A 16,391-nucleotide genomic window follows, 5' to 3' on the forward strand; every position below is an offset into this window, starting at 1 on the left:
TGGTGCAAATGGTTGGTACTCGACTGTTAACCTAAAAGTTGGCAGTTTGAATCCACCCAGCAACGCTGTGGAAGGAAAGGCCCGACAGTATGCTTCTGTAAAGATGACAGCCAAGGAAACCTTATGGAGCCGTTCTAATCAGCACACACGAGTTCCTCATGGGTCCGAATCAACTCAATAATTGATTTCAAGTTACCCAAATTCTTCTTGAATCTGTATCATTTCTTAATCTTCATAAAGCATTATTTTAGAAATTTAAATGCTGCTCACTTTGAGCTGCTGTTTAGATTGAATGAAAGTTATTTTAATTTGCACTTCTGGTCGTAGAGAAAGCCCTTTGAATCTCCTTAATATTTCTGGGTGCTTTTTGTTGGTGACGTTTCTGTTGTTTTTCACTTCAGAAACATTTCTATACAGTATTCTAGCAGTTGAGTTACAAGTTTTTTTCATAAGATTATGTATAATTTTGTTTTTTATTCCTTCTTACTGTTGTCCATCATTTTGAGATTTGCCTTATTTGTTATTTATTGTGTTAGCAGTTTAATGTGCTAATGCATTTAAAGACTTCCAGTTTTCATTCCTAAGTTTTAACAAAAAGATCGTTGTTGCTATTGTTAGCTGCTATCGAGTGAACCCCCACCTCATGGCAACCCCATGCGCAGTGGAGTGAAACACTGCCTGGTCAGACTGTTGGAATCTGTCGGGGTTTTAACTGGCTGATTTGGGCCTACCAGGGCAGAGGTGGTTCTGTTGTAGAATTCTTACTTTGCATGCAGGGACTTGGTTCCCTTCCTGCACAGTGCACCTCATGCTCAGCTACCACCCATCTGTCAGTGGAAGCTGGTGTGTTGCTGTGATGCTGAACAGGTTTCAGTGGAGCTTCTGGTCTGAGATGAACTAGGAAGAAAGACTTGGCAATCGACTTCTGAAAATCAGCCAACTAAAAGATTAGAGCTCTGTATTGTTTAATGTAATATTAAATACTGTGTGCATTTGATCACTTCATGTAGAATATTTCATTATGCACATTGGACTCTATAATTTCTGGTTTTCTGCACTCCCATAAAACTTTATAAAATGTTCTTTATTATCTAAGAAAGTTGCATTTTATTATCTAAAAAGTATGAGTGTCATTTGCAAACCTGAGGATTTCCCTTCATTTCTGTTGACTAAACATTTAAAAGAATTGATCTGAATACCATGGGGTGGGGGTGGTTATTTCCTACACTCCTCAATCTGCTTGCCTTTTTAAAATCTCTGTACTTACTTTCCAGACTGAATTTTTAAAAACAATTCATAACAATTTTTTTCTCATATTTTCTTGTGTAGAACTGGATTAAAGATTTTTGAAAACTTAGTTAATAGTGATATTTACCTGCCTTTGTTTATATATTTATCGTTCCGAGGGATCATCAGATAGTAGAAGTAAAAATCTTTTGTGGACTTAATGATTTACAGCTATCGTTTGTCATTACTCTCTCTGTGCCTGGCCAGTTTACAGCTTCTGGGTTTGAAGCTGAGAGTCAGTCATTTCTGTGAAGAGCCAGAGGCCTTGCTGCTGATCAGGCCACCACTGCATTCCTGACCTGTACTTGGCTCTTTCCTTCTGGGTTCTTGGCCAGGTTTGGAAAACAAAACCAGGTTTTTGAATAAAGGAGACAGTTTGTTCTGTCTTGCTTGTATGTGTTCTGTGTGCGTTTTTCCCTGTCAGAATTCAAGTGATTAACCTGATGGAGAGTCAGCTACTTCTCCTGGTCGCTTTTTCTTGTAGTCAGTGGAGCTTGAGTCTTTCGTCAGGGAGGCGGCAAAGAGAATTTCTTCCCCTTCTAGTGCAGCTCACTTCCCAAAAGGCTCAGGTGTTTTAGGTGATGCAAACTTTTTATCTCCAGGGTAATAGTTTTCGTGCAAGTTAAGAGTGAGTATTTTCCTAGCCATAAAGTTCTGTTGAACTAATGGATAACTGGTAAGAGGATTTGCAGCCTTAATACTGAAGTAGGGAGTTATTGGTACAAGAATTAGGCATAAAATGGATGACGACCGTATAGTTTATTTGTGTATACTTTATCTGGTTTGTTGCTAAAATTTGGGAGCAACTCAGTTCTCACTCAGTTCATTCTTTATCAAGTGTTATATGAACATTGTAGGCATCACAAACATTTATGCTTTTTAACTACATTATATTTATTAAAAGACTGTATTATACCAACATGAACTAGAGGGTTTTAAAAAGAACAGGAATTTTTTTGGATGGAATAATTTTTTCTCATATTTTTCTTAAAGACAGGACTATTAAAAGTAGTCACTGATAATGTTGACTGAAGGAAAACGGGGATTTGTGGAGTAGCAAACTGGCAAGGGCCAGCTGTCCGTTATTAGAGCAAGTCAGGATTACTCAGCTTCTCCAGGATTCTCTCTCCCTGGTTCTGTGTGCCTACAGCTGTGTCAGAGAGAATACACCTCTCCTCCATTAAAATGGGAGATTACCATAGATAGGGCATGGGTGCTGTGTTTTGAGGTCACTAGTGCAAACTTTTTAGGAGGAATGGTTTTTTAGTATGCACATCCACTTAAATTACTTAAATAGTTTAGAAAAAGCAGTCTAAAGTTGAGTATTCTTCACAAATTTAGTTGCTTTGAAACTTTAGAAATATATATGCACTTTTTAGGGGAAAGAAATGTTTAACCTAATCAAGTTAAGTTATAAAGAGAATTACATATATTTTATACTTCGTTTGGATATTTTTGTAGTTTGCCATTGATAGAATTCCCACCCCTATTTGATATTCTAAAACTTCACCTTATTGGGAATGATTTAAAACAACTTAAGACAGAACACATTTATACTGATTCTCCTTTACTTACATTGTTAATTTAAAAGCATTTTGTTAGAGTTTTCTTGATAATATATGACTGGAATTGAAGAATTTGAATTCATCCTTGTCATTCTGGGCAAGTAATGATTAAAGGTAATTCCTCCTTCTCTATTGTGCACTTTTTATAGTTGTTTTTTATTTTCATTTTTATTTATCTGGAGGGTTGGCTTAAAGTTATAAGTTAGATTTCTTAAATATCTGAGGTTGTCCCAATTGAATTTTATTTTCTCTTTCTAGTTTTGGCAAGCGTTCTGCGGGAAGCTTTAGGCGTGGCTGTGAATGCATCGTTTTAGAGCCTTCTGAAATGATTGTGGTAAGAATACTTCTGCGAAGATTCCTCCCCCCAAATTTACGAAATAAACGCACTTTAATAAGCTATTTACAATAGTGTGATGTATATTTTATAATATTAGATATACTTATTTCATAACTTTTCATTATAAAGAATTTGAAATCATGTTCATAATACTGTAATTATTTATACCATTTAATTAAATGAAAAAGACTTTTAAAAATGGGCAAATCCCTAAATATTATGTGCTTAAACTTTGTAATTCAATCTATGATAATACCATTTGACTGAAATTTGGAAAAGAATTTTTGAATTGTAGGATTTTTAGCTCTTCAAATGTTGATTAAAATGAATGAATAATATCAGATGAATTATAGTAGTATGTGTTCGGGGAACAGTTAACATAAAGAAATCATTTAAGTAATCGACAAAAAAATTAGAGGACTGCTATGCTGGTTGACATCTTTATTTCTCTTTTTAACTAAATTGTATGATTTAAAAAAACACGTAAGACAGACTATATCCAAGTTAAATAATGTGTCAAACAATATTGGCAACGTAATTACTTTTATTGAAACTTTCAGAAAGTTACCATACTTCTTTATTGTACAAAAATAATTTTGAAATAGGATAGATAATATACACCCCTTTGTAAAAATCCAAAACAAAAAATAAAATGAGGTGGGAGGGGTTACTGTCGAGGACATTCAGTCGATATTGATACTCTTAGTATCTACAACCCAATCTTGGAAGGTATAGCTTGTAAAATAACCAATGGTCTAGTATAGGTGATGATGAAAGGTTTTTATTCACGTTTGTTAAAAGTATTCATTAAACAAATCTAGGCCTACTTTCAGGGAAGATTTAGGGTTCTTCCCCATGATGCAGGAGAGGATGTTCTGTTTGAGAACTTCCTCATCAGTGCTAGGGAAAGTCAGCAAAATTTCACAAAATTTACTCAAGTGAGAAAGTGGAATGGGGGTAGGAGTTTAGGATTGGTCAAAATGTAGGCGGATACATAGGACTTTCCAATGCGTAAGCATTTCTAGATCTTTGCTGGAGATTTTGACCTCTGTTTGTGCTATTTTTGGATTTCTCAGAAGGATTTTTGATCTTGGAAATACCATGAATATTTTATAATGGCGAATATTACAGATACTACTAAGAACAGCGTTCGAATCCAAGCATCCCTCTTTTGTGAGCAATCACATTTCCAATATATATGTTCAGAAAGGATTAACCTGACGTGACTCTGTTCTTGGGTGTTAGTCCATTCATCAGTTTCTAAAATGTTCAAAATGAGGAATTATTTTTTTAAAATAGCCTTATTTATTTAAAAAAGAAGAAGAAAAGAAACCAAAGTCACAGAATGACAGTAGGGAGTGAAACTCTGAGATAATCTCCTAAAACCAATCTGGCAGTCTTACTTGAGTCATCAGGGATTTACTAAGTTTTTTCCCCTTCCAGACTTACTGAGACACATCAAATCCTGTGCTTCAGTTAAAGACAATGTGGCAGTTCCTTTCGCAGTGAATTTGTATTCTATGAGATCTTTTAAGACTAAATCAGTACGAAGACTACTGAAAATATCCTTCTTTTTGAAGCTACAGGAAGCTCAGAACTTCCCGTATTGTCCTAAGTGAAACTGAAAATACCTCTTCATAAAAGGAAAGTTAGTTCCCGAGAAATCAGACACACTTAGTCTGTCTAGATATTTTGTCTACGAATGACTTTGCAAAATGAATGAATACGGTCTATCTGTAAGTTTTTTTTCTGTGCCTAATATTAATACGGGATGCTGGCTTTGGAGAAATGAAGTTTTTTTTGGGGGGGTCCCATTTCAGGTGGACTATATGGATGAAAATGAAGAATATTTTCAGCGTCAAGCTTCTCATCGACAGTCTCGAAGGAGATTTAGAAAAATCAACCAAAAAGGTGAAAGACAAACAATTATTGACACTGTGGATCCTTATCCTGTGGGTAAACCACCTTTGCCTAGAGGATATCATACGGTAAGTTATAAAAGCATAATATTTTTATTTATCTTTAGTGTTTTGTTGGGAGTTTTCTAGAAAGACATTTACAGTTTCCATTTTTGATGAATAATTAATGTGCTGATTTGGCTGGGAACACACAAGCTATGCATAGTTTTTAGAAAGCATTGAAATAAGATGTTGAAAGACATCATTTAGCTGTTTCATTTCTTAAAATACTTTTTGAGGACCAGTTTCGTGATCAGCATGTAAAATTGTAACTGAGATCTTGTAAGTACTTAAGTTAATATAAAGTATGATCCCCCCCAAAAGATTGGCATCATACCTGTTTTTTATTCAAAAAGTAGGTCTGTAAAAATTAGTTTTTGTAAATTTTCATATCATTGTGAGTATATTATGTGAGAATTCTTTTGGTTTTTAATACAATGAAGTGAGATAAGAATAATTTGAAAGGGTGCTTTTTAAAATACCAGTGTGAAAATCCTCTGAGATGTTTCTAATAAATTCAAAGATCCTCTTAAATACTATAACCCACTTGGTTGTCATTTACTTCATTGATAAGTAAACAGCTTTTTATTTTTAAGGAAACCAGATACAGATATTACGTGATTTACACAAGACCTCAGTTAAGTCCGTTTTAGAGCCTTATTCTTATCTTTCTGCTTAGATGCACTGGGCAAGTTTCTTCTTGTGGCTCATCTAAAATAGTTATAAATATATTTGAGGATCTGTATTTTCAAAAGAAAGTAGCTCGAATTTGTGGATATGTCATAATAAGGTAAAAGATGGCTTATATATGCATAGAATACCATTAATTGAGTAGTCATGTGAAATTAATTTTCAAGTAAAAATATGAAAAAAAATATATAATTGACAACTATTTTACGTTCTTATTTTTTCTTTTTCTTATATGTCCTTTTCTTCCTGCAAATAAGTATAGATGCAAGGGAAAGTACATACAGAATTAAAATTATTCACTTGATTTTTAGTAACTTTAAGAGGTATGGTATTTTATACCCACACTTCATGTATCTCTAAGAGAGCTCTTTGTATTTCAGTATTTAAGTGATTTTGACCACCAGCTCCCTGCCTACTCCTCTTGCTACCCATGCACTGTTTTAATTTAACATGAATTTCATAGTTGAATCATTCCATTGAGCTCATTTGGAAAGGGTTGCTTTTTACTCATCACAAAGACAGCTTTGTCTGTTGGGGAGACTTGGTATTAAAAAAAAAAAAGAAAAGAGAAACTATGAAAGGTTTTTTTGTTAACATTGTCTGTAAGAGAAGGTAGTATTTTTAGTGTTGATGCAGCATAATGGAAGAAGGAAATAATGTATTAAAAATAGTCGTGAATATTAATAGTACAGCATTGAACGTAATATTCAGCCCAGTACTGATAATGTTAATATTGTCTGCTTTGGAATTGTTTTCCAAATCAGTGTGCATACTAAGATAGAGGGAGTGTAGATTACTTAAAATTTTGTGTTAATGTTGATTGGTTTAATTTTATAGTTACGTTTGTCACATGCAAGTGGAGGTGAATCATTTCATAATTATTTCTTCCCCTTCCCCTATCTTTTTCTCCCTGTATGGAAAACTTCACTCACTATCCTGTATGAGTCCCCTTTCTTGTTCTAACTTTTCCAAAACGTGGGTTTTTTTAAAAACCATTATTACAAGATTTTTTTTTATTTTTAAGTTGTTTTTAAAATGTCTTACCTGGTCAACAGATACTTCCTTTAGGGAAAAGTCAGTACTAGGATGAAGACTTAAACTTGATTACCAGTGGATCGTGCACTAGTTTACTAATATGTGACACGTTGGTATTAATTTTACTAAATGAGTTAAGATTGGCAACAACATGGTCATAATTAAATGTATTGGATCCTTTTTCTTTTTGTGCAAGTTGCATTATGATTATATTTATACATTATTTGATTATTATTTTACCAAAATTCATGATTTTAACGTAGGACAAGAGCAAGACTTTCTTTTGTATACGTAGTGCCACGTAGTAAAAAGAATTAAATGAAAATTATTAATCTTCATAAGCCTTAAGACTTATTTACATATTCTTAGCAGAAGTACTTCTCTTTGAATAAAATTGACTAGCAGGGTGGGGCTGAGGGTAAAAAGTTTATTTAAAAGAATTGCATGATCATACTTCTCAGGTGATTTTCAATGATTACAAGTACATTTGAAATGCATGGCTAAAGAACATTGTACATTTAGCCAATTCTATATGGTCATTCTTAACCTAATTTTAACATTATCTTCATTTTGGCAGATGTACTATAGCATGTCTGATAATGTTCATCTTTTCCTTTCCTCCTTTATGGCACTCATTTCATTTGGGCTCAAAGGAATGCACTAAATCTCAGGTATTGTAATTTGTGTGTGGTCTCCTAACCTTAACCTAAGTTTATTTGTGAATTTTCATTGTTAACTAATGGGTTTATAATATTGATGTGTTTTGCTCGGTCTTGCCCTTTTGTATTTTGCCCTGATTTAGTAAAATCTCTTAAACATCGAAACAATCAGTGGTAAGACTACGTGATGGCAGCGGCTACTTTATGTGTGCAGACTGAGGGGGGGACTGTCCACCTTTGAAGAAAGAAAAAAAAGTGCATTTAAGAATGAGTAGAGCACTATTCTTTACTAACTTGCTTTGCCAATAAAGAAATGAAAAGGGAAAGACAGACAGATATCATGGAATTTTCCTGCCTGTTGTGTGAAAGCCTGTGGGGAATCCATTGCAAATGTACATTTAGGTGCTCCTGGTGAAAGGTCTTACGTTGAGGACTCCCGGTGTGAGAGCCTGCTGAGCATGGCGGGAGGCCACTGTTAAACCTTTAGTCAGAAGAGAAGTTAGTCAAAAAGTAAATAAGAATGTAAAATCTCTTGTATTTTCGTACTTGTGCTTTATTTTTAATCAAATTTCATACTTTTATTTCATTCTACATTTTAATCAGGAGGCTTATAATGATATTCTTGCTCATTTCTTTCTTGCCAATACATGACTAATTTATGATTTTTAGTGTTACACTTTTGAAATAATGAGAATTTGAGGTTAAGCAAGAAAAATGGATCTATTTCTGGAAACAAACAGGTTGAGCACCTAGTAAGATTTTATGGTGGTTTGTTCTTATTGTCTAGGAAAAAGGTCATGAGTACTTTAATGCATATTGAGAAAGTCTGTCCAAAATACAGTATCTTTGGCCATTACAGTAACTTTGCTTAAAAGCATGAACTATTTGTAAAATTTTTCAAAGTAAAAGGAGGCCATTGCTTTATGTTCTGTACGAGAGGATACATATTGTCATTGTCACAGGTAGCATGATTGCGATATTGCCTTCTAGAAGCACTGTTAATTTTTAAATGGCCTGTGATCAATCTAAAATTTTTTTATTAAAAAAAAATTGTATCAGTCATTAAAACTTTTACCTGGAAAAGATACTCTTTAAAAATGTACCAATATGTAACTAATCCTCCCCTTTTTTAACATGAAAAAATTACCAGTTAGTCTAATTCCCATTTAGAAGTAGGAATTGAATTTAAAATGTGTATCCACTTATGATGTATACCTTATATACACTTTTTAAAATTAGATGTATTGCAATAATTCAAAACAGATTATAATGATTTTCTTCAGAAACATGAATACTCATATAGACCAGGAAGAGTGTTTTCAGAACATTTTTTTCAAAGCAAGCGTGTGAAGTTTGTATAGAGAAAATAAGCATTTTAAAATGCAGTGAGAAGGGAACGTTGGAGATAGCTTTCATTAGCATTTTCTTACATTTTGATGAGTTGAGGTTAAGGCTGTATTTAAGACTGCCAGAAAAGGGATGTGACATGAATCTTCAGTCTTAGGGTAAAGCATATATAGGCAGGTAGTCGACAAGGTCCCTTGCAGAGACTGGAAGATTTGGGATAAATCTCTAAAGAGACTGACTTGGGACTTTAGGCAGGTAATATGTACAGGGATGGATTACCCAATAAGCAAGGTAAGCTCAGGCTTAGGGGCATCAACAAAACAGAGGTACTGGTTGTCCAAAGCAAAGACCCGTAGGTGTCAAGCAGATGGGATACAAGGAGAGCGAGCGCTGCAGTGGAAGGAAATGACAGGGCACTAAATGAGATTGATAGCAGCTCCAGTGCGTGAAAACGTGCTGGCTGGGAATAAAGTTCACGAAGGGTCACGAAGGCGCCCACGCTCCAGGTTGTTGGAGCTCTGAGGCCTCTACCACTTCAACACCTTCATGGTCATCTGTCTCCTCCCATGTAATTGAAACTCCTTGTCTTGGCGGGTCTCTTGGGAGGGTTATTTGTTTCTAATAAACAGGAGGGTGGGGGTGGGCTGTTGAGTCTGACTCTTGCCACAATCACCCGATGTGCAACTGGATCCATCATGAGCAGTTACTGGACAGCAACGGATTGTATTAATAGATAACGGGTCTCTGATCCATTTTGAGAGAACTGTCTTGTATATCCATGTCTGCTGATCCAGCAACTCCAGCCAGGGGGACCAGCAGTGCTCTTTGTCATGATACAAACACATAGGGTATGCTCTTGCGCATGTCCTGGTTAACAATTAATGTTAACTCCAGTACCTGAAAACGTGCAGAAGTAAGAGAACTCAAATAAGTCGACCATTGCAATGAATTCAGTCAAGTTACTTTTTAACTGTGTAGAATTTACATACAAAGTTATGTCCTAAGTTTTACAAACAATATTTATGACTTTAGATTTAAAATATGTTTGGCATACACGAGGACTCAATCTAGCATACATTTAATATAATATTAACATAGGTAATAATATAATGCTAACATAGGAAACATCCAAATACTGGAAGTACTAATATTTATCTAACACGATAACCAAAAAGTTCCTGTGACTCGCTTTATTGTGATACTCACTTTCTTGCGGTGGTCTGGAACCAAACGTGCAGTTTCTCCAAGGTATGCCTGTATATCCACCGCACATCTGTCAGTTTGTCATACTGTGGTGGCTTGTGTGTAGCTGTGATACTGGAAGTTATGTCACCAGTATGTCAAATACCAGCAGGGTCACCTGTGGTAGACAGGTTTCAGTGGCGCCTCTAGACTTAAGACAAGGAAGAGGGTCCTGATGGTCTACTTCTGAAAATACTGGCCAGTGAAAACCTTATGAATAGCAGTGGAACATTGTCTGATATAGTGCCAGAAGATGAACCCCTCAGGTTGGAAAGCACTCAAAATACAACTGGGGAAGAGCTGGCTTCTCAAAGTAGAGTCGACCTTAATAACGTGGATGGAGTCCAGCTTTTGGGACTTTCATTTGCTGATGTGGCATGACTCAAGATGAGAAGAAACAGCTGAACACATCCATTAATAACTGGAATGTGGAATGTACGAAGTATGAATCAGGAAAAATTGGAAGTCGTCAGAAATGAAGTGGAACATATAAAGATCGATATCCTAGGCATTAGTGAGCTGAAACGGACTGCTGTTGGCCATTTTGATTCAGACAGTCATATCGTCTACTATGTCGGGAATGCAAACTGAAGAGGAGTGGAGTCACATTCATCCTCAAAATGAACATTTTAAGATCTGTCCGGAAGTACAATGATGTCAGTGATAGAATAACATCCATACGCCTACAAGGAAGACCAGTTAATATGACTATTTTTCAAATCTACACACCAACCAGTAATGCCAAAGATGAGGAAATTGAAGATTTTTACCAATTTCTGCAGTCTGAGATTGATCAGACATGCAGCAAGATCCACTGATAATTATTGGTGATTGGAATGCAAAAGTTGTAAACAAAGAAGAAGGAACTGTAGTTGGAAAATACGACTTTGGTGATAGAAATATCGCAGGAGATCACATAATAGAATTTTGCAAGACCAATGAATTATTCTTTGCAACTGTCTTTTTTCAACAACATATACAGTGACTATACACGTGGACGTCACTGGATGGACAACACAGGAATCAAATTGACTACGTCTGTGAAAAAGACGATGGAAAAGCTCAATATTGTCAGTCAGAAGAAGGCCAGGGGCCGACTGCAGAACAGACCATCAATTGCTTATATGCAAGTTCAAGTTGAAGCTGAAGAAAATTAAAACAAGTCCACAAGAGCCAAAATCTGACCTTGAGTATATCCCGTCTAAGTGTGGAGACCATCTCAAGAAGAGATATGGTACATTGAACATTAATGACCGGAGACCAGACAAGTTGTTGAATGACATCAAGGACATCATACGTGAGGAAAGCAAAAGGTCATTAAACAGACAGGAAAGAAAGAAAAGACCAGAATAAATTCAGAAGAGACTCTGAAACTTGTTTTTGAATGTAGAGCAGCTAAAGTAAGTGGAAGAAGTGATGAAGCAAAGAGCTGAACAGAAGATTTCAAAGGGAAGCTCAGGAAGACAAAGTAAAGTATTATAATGAAGTGTGCAAAGACATGGAGTTAGAAAACCATAAGGAGTTAGAAAACCACGCTTGGCACTTCTCAAGCTGAAAGAACTGAGGATGAAATTTAAGTCTCAAGTTACAATATTGAAGGATTCTATGGGCAGAATATTGACCGACGCAGAAAGCATCAAAAGAAGATGGAAGGAATTCATAGATTCACTGTACCAAAGATAATTGGTCGACATTCAACCATTTCAGGAGGTGGTGTATGATCAAGAACTGATGGTACTGATGGAAGAAGTCCAAGCTGCACTGAAGGCATTGGTGAAAAACAAGACTTCCGGAATTGATGGAATACCAATTGAGATGTTTCAGCAAATGGGTGCAGTGCTAGACGTGCTCACTCGTCTATGCCAAGAAATTTGGAAGACAGCTGTCTAGCCAAAGACTGGAAGAGATCCGTATTCATGCCCGTTACAAAGAAAGATGGTCCAACAGAATGTGGAAATTATGGAACAATATTATTAATATTACACACAAATAAAAGTTTGCTGAAGATAATTCAAAAATGGTTGCAGCAGTATATCAACAGGGAACTGCCAGAATTTCAAGCAGAATTCAGAAGAGGACGTGCGTGGAATGAAGGATATCATTGCTTATGTCAGATGGATCTTGGCTGAAAGCAGAGAATACCAGAAGATGTTTACCTGTGTTTTATTGACTATGCAAAGGCATTTGACTGTGTGGATCATAACAAATCACGGATAGCATTGCGAAGAATGGGAATTGCAGAATACTTAATTGTACTCAAGAGGAACCTGTGCGTACCAAAAGGCAGTTGTTTGAACAGAACAAGGGGATACTGTATGGTTTAAAATCAGGAAAGATGTGCATCAGGGTTGTATCCTTTCACCATACTTAGTCTCTACGCTGAGCAAATAATCTGAGATACCTGACTGTTCGAAGAAGAACGTGGCATCAGGATTGGAGGAAGACTCATTAGCAACCTTCAGTATGCAGATGATATAACCTTGCTGGCTGAAAGTGAAGAGGACTTGAAGCAGTCACTGATGAAGAGCAAAGACTGCAGTCTTCAGTATGGTTTACACCTCATCATAAAATAAAAATCCTCACAACTAAACCAATAAGCAACATGCGATAAACGGAGAAAATATTGAAGTTGTAAAGGATTTCATTTCACTTGGATTCACAGTAATGCCCATGAAGCAGCAGTAAAGAAATCAAATGACATATTGCATTGGGCAAATCTGCTGCAAAAGACCTCTTTAAAGTGTTGCAAAGCAAAGGTGTCACTTTGAGGACTCAGGTGCATCTGATCCAAGCCATGTTCTTTCAGTTGCCTCATGTATGTGCAAAAACTGGACAGTGAATAAAGAAGATGGAAGAAGAATTGATGCCTTTGAATTTATGGTGTTTGCGAAGCATATTGACTATACTATGGACTATTAAAAGAATGAAGAAGTCTGTTTTGGAAGAAATAGAGCCTGAATGCTTCTTGGTAGCACAGATGGTAAGACTTCATCTCACGTTCTTTGAGCATGTCCTCCGGAGGGACCAGTCCCTGGAGAAGGACATCATCAATGAAAGAGAGGAAGATCCCCCACAAGATAGATTGACACAGTGGCTGCAGCCTTGAACTCAAACATAGGAATGATTGTGAGGATGACTTACGAGCGGGCAGTGTTTTGTTTTGTTGTACACAGGATCGCTATGAGTCAGAACCGACTCGATGGTACCCCACAACAACAATGCCTGTATAGAACTCACATATCCTGTTTGAATGCCTGAGTGAGCAGAGGAGGGGGTACTACAGATTACCAGTGTTTAGGCCCCTCAGATGCCTTACTCCATCCCTGAATCCATAGTTTACGCTGTTTCCAGGTTCAGGATAGGGCAGGGGATAAAAAAGCTTCTGTTTAATGTATCTGTAATTACAGGGCATTTCTACATCCATGCGTAATTTATTGTAGCAATTTGCATGGGTTGGGAAATCTGAGTCCATAATAAAGATAGCGAGGCAAGGAAGTAGGACTGAATGGAAGGAAGGTCATATCAGGTTCTTGTCTGACCACCTTTAACTTTTACCTTATAGGAGTCCTGCGGGAAGATGCCGCGGACCTGCTCTTTCTTTTATTCCTCCTCCTTTTCTGTGAATATGAACTTGTTTGCTCCCCTACCCCAGCTCTCTTCTCTTCCCAGTTTGACAAAAGTAAAAATTGTACAGAAGACAAGACCAGGGATAACTTGCCTTGCCTAAACTGTGGAGTTTAAGTATACCAAACTGGCATTTCGGAAACTTCCAGCCTTCCTCTGCTGGTTGCACAGTATTAATTCTCTCACACTTTGAGTTCTGATTGACTCTCCAGCAGGGCCCTGCACTCAGCCAAAATGTGTACTCTGCTTTATAGCCATTGGAATTAAAAGGATCTGAACACAGTAAAAGAAAACATACAATTTCAATTGATGCAAACTTTTTTGAAATAATAAAAGCCCACTGATCATGTAAGAAGACATTTCCCACGTGTCCTGATAGCAGCCCTTTTCTACCTTGTGAATGTACACTCAGAGCACTGTTTAATAAATGTATTTGACTTTTTCAGTAGGTTAGGCCTGAAGTTCTTGGGATAGTATATATGTATCTCTGAAATAGATTTTTTTTAAAGGTAGATTTGGTTTAAGTTGGTTTCTTCAGTGAAGGACTTCTTGGTGGTTTTGCAAGAAATGAAAAAAATTACAGCTTTAGTAGTTAGTATGATTATACAAGTATATTTGACATTAGACTTCGTGATTTGAGCTACTGTCCCTACATTAGAAATAGCCAGTAACTTCACTGTCTTGGTCATCTAGTGCTGCTCTAACAGAAACACCGCAAGTGGATGGCTTTCACAGAGAGAAATTTATTCTCTCACAGTCTAGTAGGCTACAAGTCCAAATCCAGGGCATCAGCTCCAGGGAAAGGCTTTCTGTCTCTGTCGGCCTTTTCATCCGTCTTACCCCGGACCAGGAGTTTCTCCACACAGGGACCCCAGGTCCAAAGGACATGCTCTGCTCCCGACACTGCTTTCTTGGTGGTATGAGGTCCCCAACTCTCTGCTTGCTTCCCTTTCATCTCCTGTAAGATAAAAGGTGGTGCAGGCCACACCCCAGGGAAGCTCCCTTGATACTGGATCAGGGATGTGACCTTCCTAAGGGGTGTTACAGTCCCACCCTAATCCTCTTTAACAAAATTACAATCACAAAATGGAAGACAGCCACACAATACTGGGAATCATGGCCCAGCCAAACTGATAACACACGTTTTTAGGGGGACATAATTCAACCCATGACATTCACTAAGGTGATGACTTTGCTCTGTCAATTATTATTTATTTTTTTGACTGAAAGCTCCCTGGTTTAATTTTTAGAATTTGCTAGTGAGCAAAAAAAGAAAGTGTTTTGAGTGATACATCAATGACTTGAGTATCTACTAAATTTCCTAGAATATGAGGGACTTACTCAGGATTTTAACCTATAAAGTCAATTCACATCATCTCTCTTTATGATATTTAAAAGTGTTTATATGCACTATAGAAATTATAAAATTAAAACAAAATGGAAATATCCAAGTATAGGGGAAGTTTCAGTTATTTTAATTTTTTTTAAGTGAATCAAGCATTTGTTTAATTTAACCTGAAGTCTTTGTTGCTGTTATTGTCATCAGCCCTTCTTTGTGAATAATAATAGGTTGGCGTTTCAGAAAGTCGTATATTGTATTTCTTGCACCATAGAAAAAAAAACTCAGTTATTATTTTCATTTATATATTTTCATTCATTTAAGAAATATTGATTGAATGCTTACCATGTTTCAGGTCTGTGCCAGGATTCTGGGGATATAAAGATCTGCAGGACATACGGGGTCTTGCTCTCATTGTATTTACAGTCTCTCGGGGGGCAAGGACAAATAGATGGGAAACTACAGTATCCAGAAGTGCAAGTACTACAGAAGCACACAGGCAGGTCACTCTGAGGAATCAGGGATGGTTTCCTGAACTACATTATTGCCTTTGCTCAAAGGAACATACTCTCTGCAGAAGGAACCCAGTTTGTTCAGAACCGTAGAGGCCGAGTGATAGTATGGTTTTTGGAAGCCATGTTGAGGAGGTTGAGTTTTTCCCAAGGGCTCTGTGGAGCACCAAGAGACATGGGCAGGGTACGAGGGAAACTGCTGGCTCAAGATAGAAGGAATTTGGAGGGTGGGAGTGGCCAGATGTTGGCTGCATGACCTGGTTAAAGTAATGGAAAGGGTGGTCATAATGTGGCCGTTGGTTGTAAGAATTAAGGGTAGGATTTAAGTGGTATTTAGGAGGTAGAAAGTAGAAATAATTTGTTTCAAAATAAAACTGTTAATAGCTGTAATCCATTATTTTCCATGATCATTTTTGTGGGCAGTGATTTCTGTTCTAGTAGTGTTTAATGACTTTACTGCACATAAAATACTGTAGTTTCAGGCAGATTATTCTTTAATCCAGGAAAGCCCAGAAGACATCGAAAATTGAACTGAGTAAGAAAGAATAGAAAAGAGGGAATGTGGAGAGTGTTAGAGAGGTGTGGTGTGTACCGAGGAAAAGTCACAGATTTTGCTAGATACTGTTCATTGTATGCATGCCTGGCGACTTATATTTGTATCTGTCTTTCAGAGAGACATGTCAGAAGAGAGTATGCTTTGCTCTCATGCTCATTAGATCATCTAGATCATGTTGCATTTTAAAATCCTTTTGAAAGCTCCCAGTGGAAAGGTCTCTGAACAATAGGTGGACATAAC

General features: G+C 36.7%; 1 protein-coding gene across 2 annotated transcripts in view; it reads left to right on the forward strand.

Annotated features, from left to right (window-relative positions):
• The window catches only part of RAPGEF2 (Rap guanine nucleotide exchange factor 2), a 314,468-nt gene that overhangs the window by 167,955 nt on the left and 130,122 nt on the right, over positions 1-16,391 (forward strand). For both annotated transcript variants that reach the window (XM_023736619.1, XM_023736618.1), the window contains exons 5-7: positions 3,111-3,186; positions 5,010-5,177; positions 7,526-7,543. In XM_023736619.1, the coding sequence (XP_023592387.1) occupies positions 3,111-3,186; positions 5,010-5,177; positions 7,526-7,543 (262 nt within the window). The remainder of the gene's footprint in view (positions 1-3,110; positions 3,187-5,009; positions 5,178-7,525; positions 7,544-16,391) is intronic.

This window comes from Trichechus manatus, unplaced genomic scaffold (assembly GCF_000243295.1).
Source record: "Trichechus manatus latirostris isolate Lorelei unplaced genomic scaffold, TriManLat1.0 scaffold00089, whole genome shotgun sequence".
Taxonomy (NCBI): Eukaryota; Metazoa; Chordata; class Mammalia; order Sirenia; family Trichechidae; genus Trichechus; species Trichechus manatus.